This window comes from Terrapene carolina, unplaced genomic scaffold (assembly GCF_002925995.2).
Source record: "Terrapene carolina triunguis isolate 2854851 unplaced genomic scaffold, T_m_triunguis-2.0 Scaffold448, whole genome shotgun sequence".
Taxonomy (NCBI): Eukaryota; Metazoa; Chordata; order Testudines; family Emydidae; genus Terrapene; species Terrapene triunguis.
Genome location: NW_020664799.1, coordinates 114,770 through 127,916, shown reverse-complemented (window position 1 = coordinate 127,916; position 13,147 = coordinate 114,770). Strand labels below are relative to the sequence as shown.

At 53.5% G+C, this 13,147-nt stretch overlaps 1 protein-coding gene across 5 annotated transcripts; it reads left to right on the top strand.

The window, feature by feature from the left end:
• Nucleotides 1-422: 422 nt before the first annotated feature.
• On the top strand, nucleotides 423-6,450 carry LOC112119796 (zinc finger protein 436-like). Of its 5 annotated transcripts, XM_026658450.2 has the most exons (3): nucleotides 423-903; nucleotides 4,880-4,993; nucleotides 5,353-6,450. In XM_026658450.2, exons 2-3 carry the CDS (start codon nucleotides 4,915-4,917, stop codon nucleotides 6,390-6,392), a joined length of 1,119 nt encoding a protein of 372 aa, XP_026514235.1. In that variant the 5' UTR covers nucleotides 423-903; nucleotides 4,880-4,914; the 3' UTR covers nucleotides 6,393-6,450. The 5 variants fall into 5 exon arrangements, with proteins under 5 accessions (XP_026514235.1, XP_026514239.1, XP_026514238.1 ...); XM_026658454.2 differs by lacking the exon at nucleotides 4,880-4,993 and having other exon boundaries at nucleotides 423-604; nucleotides 5,356-6,450; XM_026658453.2 differs by lacking the exon at nucleotides 4,880-4,993 and having other exon boundaries at nucleotides 423-604.
• The last annotated feature ends 6,697 nt before the right edge of the window (nucleotides 6,451-13,147 follow it).

The window sequence follows — 13,147 nt, the reverse complement described above, 5'->3', positions numbered from 1 at the left end:
AGGGGACAGTCCTGATATTTGGGGCTTTGTCTTATATAGGTGCCTATTACCCCTCGCCCACACCCTGTGCCAATTTTTCACACTTGCTGTCTGGTCACCCTACCATTGTTATTACTAAACTGGAACCCCATCCCCTGAGCCAGCCAGCCCCCCCACCCTGGGGCTGGATCGGAGCTGGTGTCCCCTAGAGGGGAAAGGCTCCCGGTCCCAAGCAATGTAGTGTCCCAGTCTTGCTCCCTGTTGATGCCTCCGCATATGCAGCGTCCCTCAGTGGGGGCTCACGCTGCTCTACGCCGTGCTGGCCTGGCCCTGCCATGTGCTGAGCGCTAGAGGGCTCCAGGTGATCCTTTGTCTCTTTCTTGTTCCCTGCTTAGCTTCCCGGCTCAGAGCCTGTTGCTGCACCGCCTCCATTGTGCGCCGGGAGCCCGGGCCGAGCCGAGCCGAGCCGAGCCGCTGCTGCTCCCCAGCAGGGTGTGTGTGCGGGGAGAGCCCTTCCCTAGCGCCCCTCTGTGCCCAGCCGGGGGAACTTTCTCCGGGGACCGGAATCAGCCCCTGGGGCAGCCCCGGGCTCTGCCGACACCAGCCCCTGAGCCGGAGTCTGCAGGTGAGGGGCGAGACCCGGGGGAAAGGGCTGGGGCCGGGCAGGAACGTGACTCTGCACCGTCGGCGCCTCCTCGCCCCAGCTCTGCTCCCGGGGGGGGCGGGGGTCTGCGAGTCCCAGAGCTGCTGCCCTCCCTGACCCCCCCAGGCTCTGCCCCCCTGAGCGCCTGCAGGAGCCGAGCTAGCTCCGGAAGTTTATAACACCAACGCCTCTGTATGTGTGTGTCCATTTGTGTGTGTGTTTCTCTTTGTCATTCGACTGCCTGGAAGCAGCCCCTTGGGCTCTAGTTAATCTAAAATAAGGTGGGTTTGGGGAATAATCCGATTGTTGTTTAAAACGAGCTCTGCTATTCAGATGCATGACTGGGGAGTTTATTAATGAGCCATACATTAGCTCTTTAATATGTGTACAGCAAAGCTCAGTCTGTCAGTTAATAATAATTACTAATTGTTCACATTACTCAATGCATTAAGGTCCTTGCTTGGAAGGCACCAAAGAAATGCAACATGTTATTTAATTAACAAACTGGAGCTAATTTCAGTGCCTGCAGTTTTATTGGACAATCTGCTTGTTTGTTTTCCTGTTAATTTTATGTAATGAAGACAGAAGAGTCAGACACAGAAGTCAGAATTGCAGAAGGGCAGTTTGTGCTGGGTAGGGTAGCCAGGGCCTATCCAGCAGCACAGGCCTTTGTCTGAGAAGAGAGGTTTTGGAAAGGGGGTGAGGTTCGTTTGGGGATGAGGGAGCTTGTGTTGTTTGTTGAACATGAAGTCACTGCTTCTTGGTAGTTTTGATATGTGATGGCTTTAATCCTGCGCAGGCCCTGCAAATGTCTGAGCAGCCATTAACGGTGCAAACTGTGCCCTTTTAGTGTGTGCCCCCCCCATTTTGCACACAGTTATTTTGCATGGGCAGATGGCATTTGTGCACCCATGCTAAAATGGTGAACTTGTGTCAAAAAACCCAAACCACCCACCTAGGTACAAGCCTCTGGGGTTCTGTTCTGAGGCATGAGAGAGGAGTGATGCCATGGTCAGAGCAGGAGTGGGAGAGAGGACTCCTGGTTTCTGTTGCTGGTTCTGGTAGTAGGGTGACCAGACAGCAAATATGAAAAATCAGGACGGGGGAGGGGAGTAATAAGAGCCTATATAAGAAAAAGACCCAAAAATCGGGACTGTCCCTATAAAATCATAGAATCATAGAATATCAGGGTTGGAAGGGCCCTCAGGAAGTCATCTAGTCCAACCCCCTGCTCAAAGCAGGACCAATTCCCAACTAAATCATCACAGCCAGGGCTTTGTCAAGCCTGACCTTAAAAACGTCTAAGGAAGGAGATTCCACCACCTCCCTAGGTAACCCATTCCAGTGCTTCACCACCCTCCTAGTGAAAAAGTTTTTCCTAATATCCAACCTAAACCTCCCGCACTGCAACTTGAGACCATTACTCCTTGTTCTGTCATCACTGAGGATCTTTAGTCTAGATCCATCCTCTTTGGGAACCCCCTTTCAGGTAGTTGAAAGCAGCTATCAAATCCCCCCTCATTCTTCTCTTCTGCAGACTAAACAATCCCAGTTCCCTCAGCCTCTCCTCATAAGTCACGTGCTCCAGCCCCCTAATCATTTTTGTTGCCCTCCGCTGGACTCTTTCCAATTTTTCCACATCCTTCTTGTAGTGTGGGGCCCAAAACTGGACATAGTACTCCAGATGAGGCCTCACCAATGTCGAATAGAGGGGAATGATCACGTCCCTCGATCTGCTGGCAATGCCCCTACTTATACAGCCCAAAATGCCGTTAGCCTTCTTGGCAACAAGGGCACACTGTTGACTCATATCTAGCTTCTAATCCACTGTAACCCCTAGGTCCTTTTCTGCAGAACTGCTGCCTAGCCATTCGGTCCCTAGTCTGTAACAGTGCATGGGATTCTTCCGTCCTAAGTGCAGGACTCTGCACTTGTCCTTGTTGAACCTCATCAGGTTTCTTTTGGCCCAATCCTCTAATTTGTCTAGGTCCCTCTGTATCCTATCCCTACCCTCCAGCGTATCTACCACTCCTCCCAGTTTAGTGTCATCTGCAAACTTGCTGAGAGTCAGTCCACGCCATCCTCCAGGTCATTAATGAAGATATTGAACAAAAGCGGCCCCAGGACCGACCCCTGGGGCACTCCACTTGAAACCGGCTGCCAGCTAGACATGGAGCCGTTGATCACTACCCGTTGAGCCCGACGATCTAGCCAGCTTTCTATCCACCTTATAGTCTATTCATCCATCCCATACTTCTTTAACTTGGGGTAAGAGTACTGTGGGAGACGGTATCAAAAGCTTTGCTAAAGTCAAGGAATAACACATCCACTGCTTTCTCCTCATCCACAGAGTCAGTTATCTCCTCATAGAAGGCAATTAGGTTAGTCAGGCATGACTTGCCCTTGGTGAATCCATGCTGACTGTTCCTGATCACTTTCCTCTCCTCTAAGTGCTTCAGAATTGATTCCTTGAGGACCTACTCCATGATTTTTCCAGGGACTGAGGTGAGGCTGACTGGCCTGTAGTTCCCTGGATCCTCCTTCTTCCCTTTTTTAAAGATGGGCACTACATTAGCCTTTTTCCAGTCATCAGGGACCTCCCCCGATCGCCATGAGTTTTCAAAGACAATGGCCAATGGCTCTGCAATCACATCCGCCAAATCGGGACATCTGGTCACCCTATCTGATGGGGGAGTATGATTCTGTTTCTGGGGGAAGAATGAGGTCTAGAGGTCAGAGCAGAGGGGTTGGGAGTCAGGACTCCTGTGTGTCATAGAGTTTAAAGGCAGATGGGGCCATTAGATCATCTGCTCTGAGCTCTTGTCTAACACAGGCCAGAGACTCTCACCCAGCTTCTATCTCCGGTTCTGTCACTAACTGGTTGTGCAGCCTGGGGGACGTCACTTTACTTGCGGGGGGGGGGGGGGAGGAGTCACTTCTGCCCTCTGCAAAAGGAAGATCCTCATTATTTTGCGATATTGCTGCTCATGGCGAGATAAATAGGCAAATAAAAGGCAGTGCCTTTGCCCCAAGGACAAGGTGCCTGAGTGCTGGGGACAAACCCCAGGGCAGGGGTGTGGGTCTGAAGGGGCAAGAGAATGAGAGCTAGAACAGTGAGGCATAGGGATGGATGATTCTGCATTGTGAGGGTAAACTCCCCCAAATCTACCATTGTCCTTCCTCCTGTTTATTCTCCTTCATCCTTCTTTGTCCCAGTTCCCTGTTCCCTTGGGCACTCATTTGTGCTCAGAGTGAGTGGGTGTAAATCACTCGCCACTGGGCATGGTAGCTTTCCACACCTGCTGGGCATGGCTGTCAATGGTCCAGCACTACTTCCCCCCCCAGTGGGAGTGGGCACATGCATGTGCTGACCCTATCCCTGTGCCTGCCTCCTGCAGCCCAGCAGCTTGGAGCTCCTCTCAGGAGCCTGCGCTTTGGAATCCCGGCCTCAGTGACTATGTCCACACTGTGGTAAAACACCCGTGGCTGGCCCGGCTCAGCTGGTTTGGACTCATGGGCTGTGGGTCTCTCAAAATGCAGTGTAGACATTAATGCTCGGGCTGGAGCCCCAGGCTCTGGGACCCTCCCACCTCACAGGGTCTTACAGCCCAGGCTCCAGCCCCAACCTGAACATATACACTGCACAGTTCTACAGCCCTGCAGCCTGAGCTGCGTGAGCCCCAGTCAGCTGACATGGGCCAGCCACAGGGATTTTATTCAGTGCAGGCACACCCAGCAACACCCCCAAGCTAAACCTGCCCTGTGTGGAGACCGGGTTTCCTTTGATTCGTTCTGAATTTACCACCTTTCCATTGCATTTACCATCCCCTTGCTCTGGTGTTGTCAGACAGCGTGAACAGCAGCCCCTGATCTACCGTGTTTATATCACGTCACACTTCCAAGGATGTTTTGAAAGTGCTTTCAGATCTTTGGCTCAAGCTGCTATAGGGGTGAATAATCATTAGATGACAGAAACATAGTTATTTCCCTCCCTTTCTGAACATCGAGCTCCTGTCTCAATCTCTCCCAGTAGCGACTGCCTTCAGGGTCCAGTTTTCTGTAACACTGTGTCTTCTGTTCCCTGCACTTACAGGGGTGGGGTGAAGGAACTATCTGGTCTTTACTATCTCTGCTAGGGTGACACCTGCCGCCAGCACAGAAAGGGCTGGGTTTAAATTCAGGAGTTTATTTTGTCTAATAATTATTAGAGAAATATTTAGTCAATTATGGTCTCATTTGTTTTCTTCCCCGGAGCAGGATTTCTGGTTCCCCAATGCAAAGTGATCTCACTGATGGATGGAGGGGAGGATCCCCAGGTCCCCAGTCTCCAGGGCTCTGAGGAACAGGAGATCCCAAGGAGCACCCGCACAGGTGAGGAATCGGCTAAGCTGGTTCAGAAACTGTCAGCAAGTGAAGGAAAACATCTGGGGTTCCCACCAGGTGCCCTATCCTCATGGCAGATGTCACTAACAGCTTCCCACCCACCCTGACGCTTGGCAGTAGCTCGCTTCCCACCAGCCTCCTTCCTCTGATTGCTTGGGTGGAATGTGGAGGAAGAATTGTTCCCCTCCTGTCTCTGCTCTGGGGAGGGGATTGCGGTATTCAGCTCCTGATGGTTTGGTCTCTCCCCAGTTATTTGGTTTTGTTCAGCCCTTTCCCATTCCCCATCTGAGGTTCCCTCCTCCCTGGCACAGGGCCTGACTCCTGTCTGGATTCTCTCTCTGGCCCAGCAGGTGATAGGACGGTGAGTGAGACCAAGGAGGAGAACCCTCAGCAGGAAGGTCCGGAGCAAGTGGAACCGCAGGGGGCGCTGTCGGGATATGCTGAAAGGAACATTCCCCAGAATCCTGGGCAGGGAGAAGCCCATGAGAGTCAGCAGGGAAACCAGCTGGAGGAGAGACGGGGTGAATCCGCACACCATGTGGGAGCTCTCAAGCACAGCATGGGTGGTAGGACGCTGCCCGTAGGCGAGAACCAGAGCACCTGCACTGAATGTGGGAAGCAGTTCAGCCGGAGCTCGTATCTGGTGCAGCACCAACGGGTGCACACGGGGGAGCGTCCCTATGCCTGCGCCACCTGCGGGAAGAGCTTTGCTGTCAGCTCTGCCCTGCTCCGGCACCAGCGCACTCACACAGGTGAGCGGCCCTACCAGTGCCCCGACTGCCAGTGCAGCTTCAGCCGCAGCTCCCACTTGACGCGGCACCAGCGCTGCCACACACAGGAGGGGCCCTGCCATGGGGTTGGCTTGCCGGGTGAGCGCCCCTTCGCCTGCCTGGACTGCTGGCGGACATTCAGCCAGAGCTCGGACCTGGTGCAGCACCAGCGGGTGCACACGGGCGAGCGCCCCTATGCCTGCACCGACTGTGGGAAGATCTTTGGCCGCAGCTCACACCTGCAGCAGCACCGGCGCACACATACTGGGGAGCGCCCCTACGCCTGCCAGGATTGTGGGCGCTGCTTCAGCGATGGCTCCTACCTCATCAAGCACCAGCGCACCCACACTGGCGAGAAGCCCTACACCTGCTCTGACTGCGGCAAGGGTTTCAGCGTCAGCTCCCAGCTGGTTCGGCACCGGCGCGTCCACACTGGGGAGCGGCCCTACGCCTGCTGGGACTGCGGGAAAAGTTTCAGCCAGGGCACAGACCTGGCCACCCACCAGCGGTCCCACACGGGTGAGCGCCCCTACACCTGCCCTGACTGCGGGAAGGGCTTCAGCGACAGCTCCTCCCGCATCCGACACCACCGGCTGCACATCCAGGATGCCCCGTGATGGGCTGGTCGTGTGATGCACTGTCAATATTACCCTGGCACCTAGGACCGGGCCTCTGTTTGATGGAATTGTGAGTGCAACTGTAAAACATGCATATAAGTTCCTAGCACGTCGCACTATCGGAGCCCAATGAACGTTGCTGGGAAAAGGTGCAAGGAGGAGATAGAGTGAATCAGCCAAATAAAAAGGCCTTGTGGTGTAACTCAGGGACTGTGTTCAGGTCACACTGTGTAAACAAGAGACGTGTGGGACCGAAAATCCACGATCCAAAATTGGTGTGTCAGAAATTAGGCCTATTGGTAGACAAACTAATGAGGGGCTGGGCTATTTGGCCTGTCACTCGCCTTTGGGGAGCCTCAGAAAGAGACTAGGGGGAAAATGGGCATGGATGGATCCAAAATGCTGGCTGGGGAAAGGGAAGGAACAAGTGTCACCATCCTGGTGCCACCCTCCCCTGGGACCCTGGGCCTTCACCATCCTGTCCTGACCAGACAAGCCGGAGAGAGGGACCCAGGGACACCACCTCTGGCTAAGTCCCAGACACCACCTGGTCTGGCCTGCACCAAAAGCTCACATCGGCATAGCTGTGTCTCTCCAGGGTCTGAAAACCCCACTCCAAGAGCTGTAGCTCTGCCGCCCTAGCCCCGGCACAGGCGCGGTTTGGGGGATGGACGGATTTTTCCATTGATGTAGCTACTGCCTTTGGGAGATGGATTACTTGTGCTGACTGGAGAGCCCCTCCTGTCGCTAGAGCGAGTGTCTACACCGAAGCACAACAGCATGCGCAGCTGTAGCTATGCCACTGTAGCCTTCTAAGTGTAGACACAGCTGGAGACTTTGTCGACCCCACCCCATTCTGTCTGTTTCCTTACCCACCTTTCTTTCCTAGTACTCTCTTCTTGCCTTCTGTTTAATGACCATCAGGCTTAGCTGCCCAAGACTGCGTGCTTTGTAAGAGCACCGTGAGCCGTGACCAGAGACAGCTAAAAGCAAGGCAGCCTGATGCTGGTACGCAGTTGCTAAGTCTCAGAGTGGCTGATCACACCCTGTGCTGGTCCTGTGTTTCTCCTGCCATGAGGTTCCAAGCGCGAGTCGGCACCCGAGACAGAAGCTGCATTTTCCTGCTTTGCTGTTTGTTTCCCTCCCCTTGTGTGTGTCTTCTTAGGCAGTGGGATCTGCCTTTAACAAGAGTCCATTTTCTCCTTTCCCTACAAGGACAGTTAGCATCTAAGAGACTGTCAGACCAGGGGCTTTTCCTTCTAAAAACTTGCTCCAGCTAAAGGAACAAAGACTGTTGTTGAAATAAAAGCCTCACTTTGTATCGAGATTTCTAACACATTAGCTGCTTTTCCTTCTTTTCTGTCTCATTGGTAGATTAAAAAGATTTGTAGTGGGGTGTTTGCCCTGGCACTGAGCAGGCTGAGCTGCTGTGTACCCAACCCTGGACCTTGTTGAACACGGTTTAATGTTGAACAGTTTCAGGGTCATGTTAACACCTTTGACACTTTGGGCCCCTGCATTCCAACTAAATTAATGGGTAGGGACTCAGGGAGCAGGGGTATCTCCCCCTGACTGCTAAGCCTCATGTCCCCTTGGACAAGGGCTGTGCAGGGGATCCTGCAAGGGGGTGGCAGGAAAGCTCAGGGCTCAGCTTTGGAGGACACACTGGGGATGGGGCCAATGTTGGAGTTTTGGGAATCTGGAATTTGTGGGTGGGGGCTGCAGCTGCTCCCAGCTTCCCAACCATGCTGCACATCACCTCGCCTGTGCTACAGGCTTCAGCCACACAGCAGGTAGCTGTGCAGGGTGGCATGGTCAGGCCTGGGTGACAGGGAGACTCCAGACATGGCAGAGGGACTCAGCAGGTAAGGGCAGGCCAGGCCAGGCACAAGAAACAGGGCCGGATTAACTTTTTGTGGGCCCGGCACCAAACATATTTGTGGGCCCCCATTGGGGAAATAGGGCGTGTGATGGGGGGCGGTCCGCAGAGCGAGGGGCTAGTTGGGGGCAATGAGGCACAGTGGGAGTGGCCCCACTCAACCCAGCACAAGGGCACTGTTTACAAACCCAAAACTGCTAGACATACCCTGGCCCACCCAACCCTGTGCTGCCAGCTTGCCCCTTCCACACTGCCCCATGCCCTGCCCTTATGCCAGCACCCCCTCATCCAGAGACTTCCCCCACAGATCCCTATGCCCAGCACCCCCTGCCTAGAGACCCCTCCCGCTGCCCTCCCACCACAACTGCACAGCACGCTGCATACCATACCCCCTGCCCAGCTCCCCCACCCACAGATCCCCTACGGTCCAGCACCCCCTTCACAGTCCCAGCATCACAGCTGTACAGCGCCCCATATTCCTGAGGGAATTCTGCATCAAATTCTGAATTTTTTTTTATAATAAATGTGGAAGCTCCACCATGGCAGTGGGGAGCACAGGCCACTGGCTGCATGGAGGTGGGAGAATATCCTGCAGCCTCCCCCGCCCCCCCGGGACAGGGACTTGGCAGTGAGACTGAATCTGACCCTGACACAGCAGAAGGGCCAGGCCTGCCACAGAAACACCCTGGGGCCCTGCCCCTTTTGCGCCAGGCACACCAGATGTGGGCAGGGAGGCTCAGCCCGGCAGCAGGATCCGAGTGCAGAGGGACTTAGTGTGGGGGTATCCAGATGGGGGTAAGAGGGTTCTGTGTGGGGGGTAAGAGGGTTCTGTGTGAGGAAGTCTGGGTGCAGGCAGCTCAGTGGGGGATCTGGATGCATAGGGAGGTCCCAGGTGCAGGGGCAATGGGAGTCTGCAGGGGGGACCAAGTGAAAGTGATTAGAGCTCAGTGGGTGGGGGTGGGGGAGTCTGGGTGCAGGGGAAGTGGGGTTGTTGTACTTAAAGTACTGCACAGGATCTTTTCAGGGGGAATAAGGCAAACGCCACATTCATTGGTAATACATGCATCAATATGTATTAATATGATGAGGCCGTCAATATGTCTGCTCTTCTTTAGTGAGCTCACTTGACAAGTTTTATTGTCCTTGGGTCTGGCTTCCATCCCCTCTCCAACTAGCTGTCAGGAGGTGCTTGCCTTCCATGCCTTGCTCATTCACACCTCATTCATTCAACAGGGCAATTGATTAAGGGAGGAGGGGGGGAGAGATCTTATTCTACTCCTAGCAAAAAGACATTTTTCTTCTACCAGGAGGTAGCCGTGTTAGTCTGTATCTACAAAAACAACAAGGAGTCTGGTGGCACCTTAAAGACTAACAGATTTATTTGGGCATAAGCTTTCGTGAGTAAAAACCTCACTTCTTTCGTGAGTAAAAACTTCACTTTTTCTTCTACTTTAACTATCCTTAGGGGCTATAACATTATACCAAGGCTTAACACAAAGTTTTCTATAAGTTTTTCTACATAGGGATCTGATACAAAGTTCCTATGTCAAAGGACTTGATACAAAGTTGTATGAAAATAGCTTAATACAGGGTTATATGAAGAGGCATAATACAAAGTCATATGAAAGTTAGTGGTTATATATGGATAGGCTTAATACAAGGTTATATAGAGAGGCATAGTACAAAGTCATATGAAAGTTATGTGAAGATGCTTAATACAGAGATTTATCTATAGGGTTCATTTGGGTGGGGGTCTAGGTGTAGGTGGTTGGGGCTCAGTGGGGAGGGTGTCTGGGGGGGGCTCATCGGGGTGGTACAGATGCAGGGGAGGTGGGGTTTGTCAGGGTGAGGGTTTGATGGGCCTGCTTAACAGGGGAGCCCCAGCTGCTGCCAAGGGGATCCGCATGCTGGGCCCCCGTTTCCCATATCCCAGGGATCGGCAACCTTCGGCACGCGGTCCACCAGGATAAGCCCCCTGGTGGGCCGGGCTGGGCCAGTTTGTTTACTTGCCGCGTCCGCAGGTTCGGCCGATCGCGGCTCCCACTGGCCGTGGTTTGCCGCTCCAGGCCAATGGGGGCTGCGAGAAGCCGCAGCCAGCACATCCCTCGTCCTGTGCCGCTTCCTGCAGCCCCCCATTGGCCTGGAGCGGTGAACCACAGCCAGTGGGAGCCGCGATTGGCCGAACCTGCGGACGCATCAGGTAAACAAACCGGCCCGGCCCACCAGGGGGCTTACCCTGGTGGGCCGCGGGCCGAAGGTTGCCGATCCCTGCCCTATCCCCTTCTCTTCCCCATCCCATGCCCCTTCCCCACTGCCTCTGTCCCCCTGCCCTTCCTGCCCCAACATGGGCACTCACTGTTGTACAAGATGAAGGATGGCTCCCAGCACACAGAAGGGAGCTCAACCAGCACTAGGACCCAGAAGGTGGTGTCCAGCTGCAAAGTCCCCAGAGCTGAGCAGCACCTTCTTTTTTCAGCCTGGCTGTGCAGCTTTGCAGTCACAGAGTAGGTACGCTCGTTCCACCCCCCTCCCCAAAACCCCACCCTGCCTCTACTCTGCCTCCTCTCCCCAGGTGAGCATGTTGTGGCCTGCCCTCCTGCCGGCAAACAGCTGATCAGTGGCAGGGAGGGGGAGGGCGGGAACGGAGCAAGCTGTGAGAGGAGGCAGGGGAGGGGGGAGTTTGACTGCCCTACTGCAGCAGGAGCCTCAGTGCCAGGAGCACCAAGCTTCTGCCCCCCGCAGGAGAGAGAGGGGGCGGAGAAGAGTGGCCCTGGCCGGGGCCCACTTGGAGTGTGGGCCCGGCACCATGGCGCCAGTGGTGCCATGGCAAATCCGCTACTGACAAGAAACATGCTCTCTAAGGAGAGGTTACTGCAGCACAAACAGAACCAGTCCCATACAGCTGGGCTAGGGCTGCCCTCCTGTGATGGGAGGGGGAATTGTCTGTAACATAGCTATGACCCCTGTGTGCCTATCACTGTGGTATTGCTACCCAGTGGCACCCAAGGGTTAAAATGCTGCCCCGGGGCAGCGCAGGAGACAGGAAGTGTGTTCTCTGGGGTGGTCTGAATGGCTGGTTCAGAAGTGGCTGGGGCCAGCCTATATCAATGGAAGACCCGAGAGACACTGGAAACCCCAAAGACTGAACAATTGGTGCCTATGAGTGGGGGTTCCCAGCAGGGTGAACGTGTGATCTCAGCACGGCTTTGCAGTAAAGCCAATGGGCAGCGGTGACAGGAGACACGAGGAGAACTGGCCTCCCCAGTTGTCATACTTACAAAATAAAAACCAGCAGGATCTTATTCAAGGGATAAGGCAATATGCCGTGTTTATTGTGAATACAGAAGGAATCTGAGTAAGCAATCAGTTATAGCTATAACATTCCATTCACTTACACATTCATTCACACACACACACACACGTTCTGCATGGCTGTTGTTATAGTTACCAGCCTTAGAGTTGGTTGTGCCAAGTCACTGGCCAGGTGGCCTGGACACGAGGAGGGAGTGGGGCCTTGTCAGATGCGCATCTGATGCTCCTGGAAGTTGGTTGCAGAACTGGACCCAAAGTCCTCAGTCTTCCGGATCTGTTTTTATAGGGATTTATCCTCATACAAGTCTATAGGGTTTGCCTCGTCATGCTGTTCTCATGTTTGAAGTGATAATCAATCACGCAGATGGCACAACAATGACAGCTTGTTGTTATCTTGTTCTTTGGTTTTTCGGCCCCCGTCCTTGGGGCGGTTGTGGGGGGTGGATTCCAGTGTACCCTTGGGGTTATCGGACTATCTCACCCAGTGCATTCTTCGGCCAAATGGTCCTGGGTAGTTGTTTTTCTTATTCTAGGGTTGGCACTTCAACCTTTTATTATCCATCAAACATCTATCCGCAATCACTCTCCATTTCCCTTAACATGTTTTCTATCACATCTACATTTTATTACCTATTCATTCTTTAACATAACCATTCTAAAACCATTGGGGCATGACACACTTCAATAAGTCCATTCACACCACTTGTTACACACGAGAAGAAAACAAGCAAGATAAGAATGCAAAAGTGTGGGGGGTTAAAAAATCTTATTCCTGAGTTCCAGAGAAGAGTTGTAACAACAGCTGTCCTAGAGTTACCTTATCACTTTAGAACAGACTCTTTGTCTCCAAATGTTCTTCTGCAATTAACACAGACCTTGTAAACTGTCAGGCATATTTCAATTAGCACAGATTCAGTCAGGCTGAGAAGCATATTTCTTTCTAATGGTCAGGCCAAATCTGGGGTCTGTTCTGGGCTTTCCCTTTCTCATACTTTCCCCCATAATATACATATATATTATTTTTATCCAACACAGTCTCTTACCTGGGACAAAGACAAACAAACAGCTAGAGAGGGCAAGGCAGGATGGAGCCTACAGCAGCAAGACCAAGGGAGCTGGGTGCCGCCCTGTCTGGACTATGTCTGAACTGTTGCTTTGCTGCGCTGCCGAAGACCATTCCATGCGGCATGCCAGGTGACTAGGACCCGCCTCTGATTTGAAACGGGTTCATGGGGTCACTGCAGATACCTGCTGAGGGGCATTGATCCCTGAGGGAGTCAGAGTCTTTGACTAGGAATCGCTCACAGTTGGACTTGCTGGACAGCACTCACAGGGAGAAAGTGGGATACGTCTACACTAGGGTTACCATTCGTCTGGATTCCCCCGGACATGTCCGGCTTTTTGAGCTAAAAATAGCGTCCGGGGGGAATTTGTAAATGTCCGGACTTCCCCCCCCATGCAGAGCGCGCGCGGCTAACAGGGCAGCCGGCCGGATGGTGCCACTTACATGGGGCTCCGACAGGGAGGTTCTGGAGGGGGCAGTCAAGAGACGGGGGGGGGTCGG

Coding starts and splice junctions, on each gene's coding strand:
- LOC112119796 (XM_029913085.1), top strand. CDS start 4,849: ATGGTCTCATTTGTTTTCTTCCCCGGAGCAGGATTTCTGGTTCCCCAA. Junction 4,994..5,352: donor CCCAAGGAGCACCCGCACAG/GTGAGGAATCGG, acceptor TCTCTGGCCCAG/CAGGTGATAGGACGGTGAGT.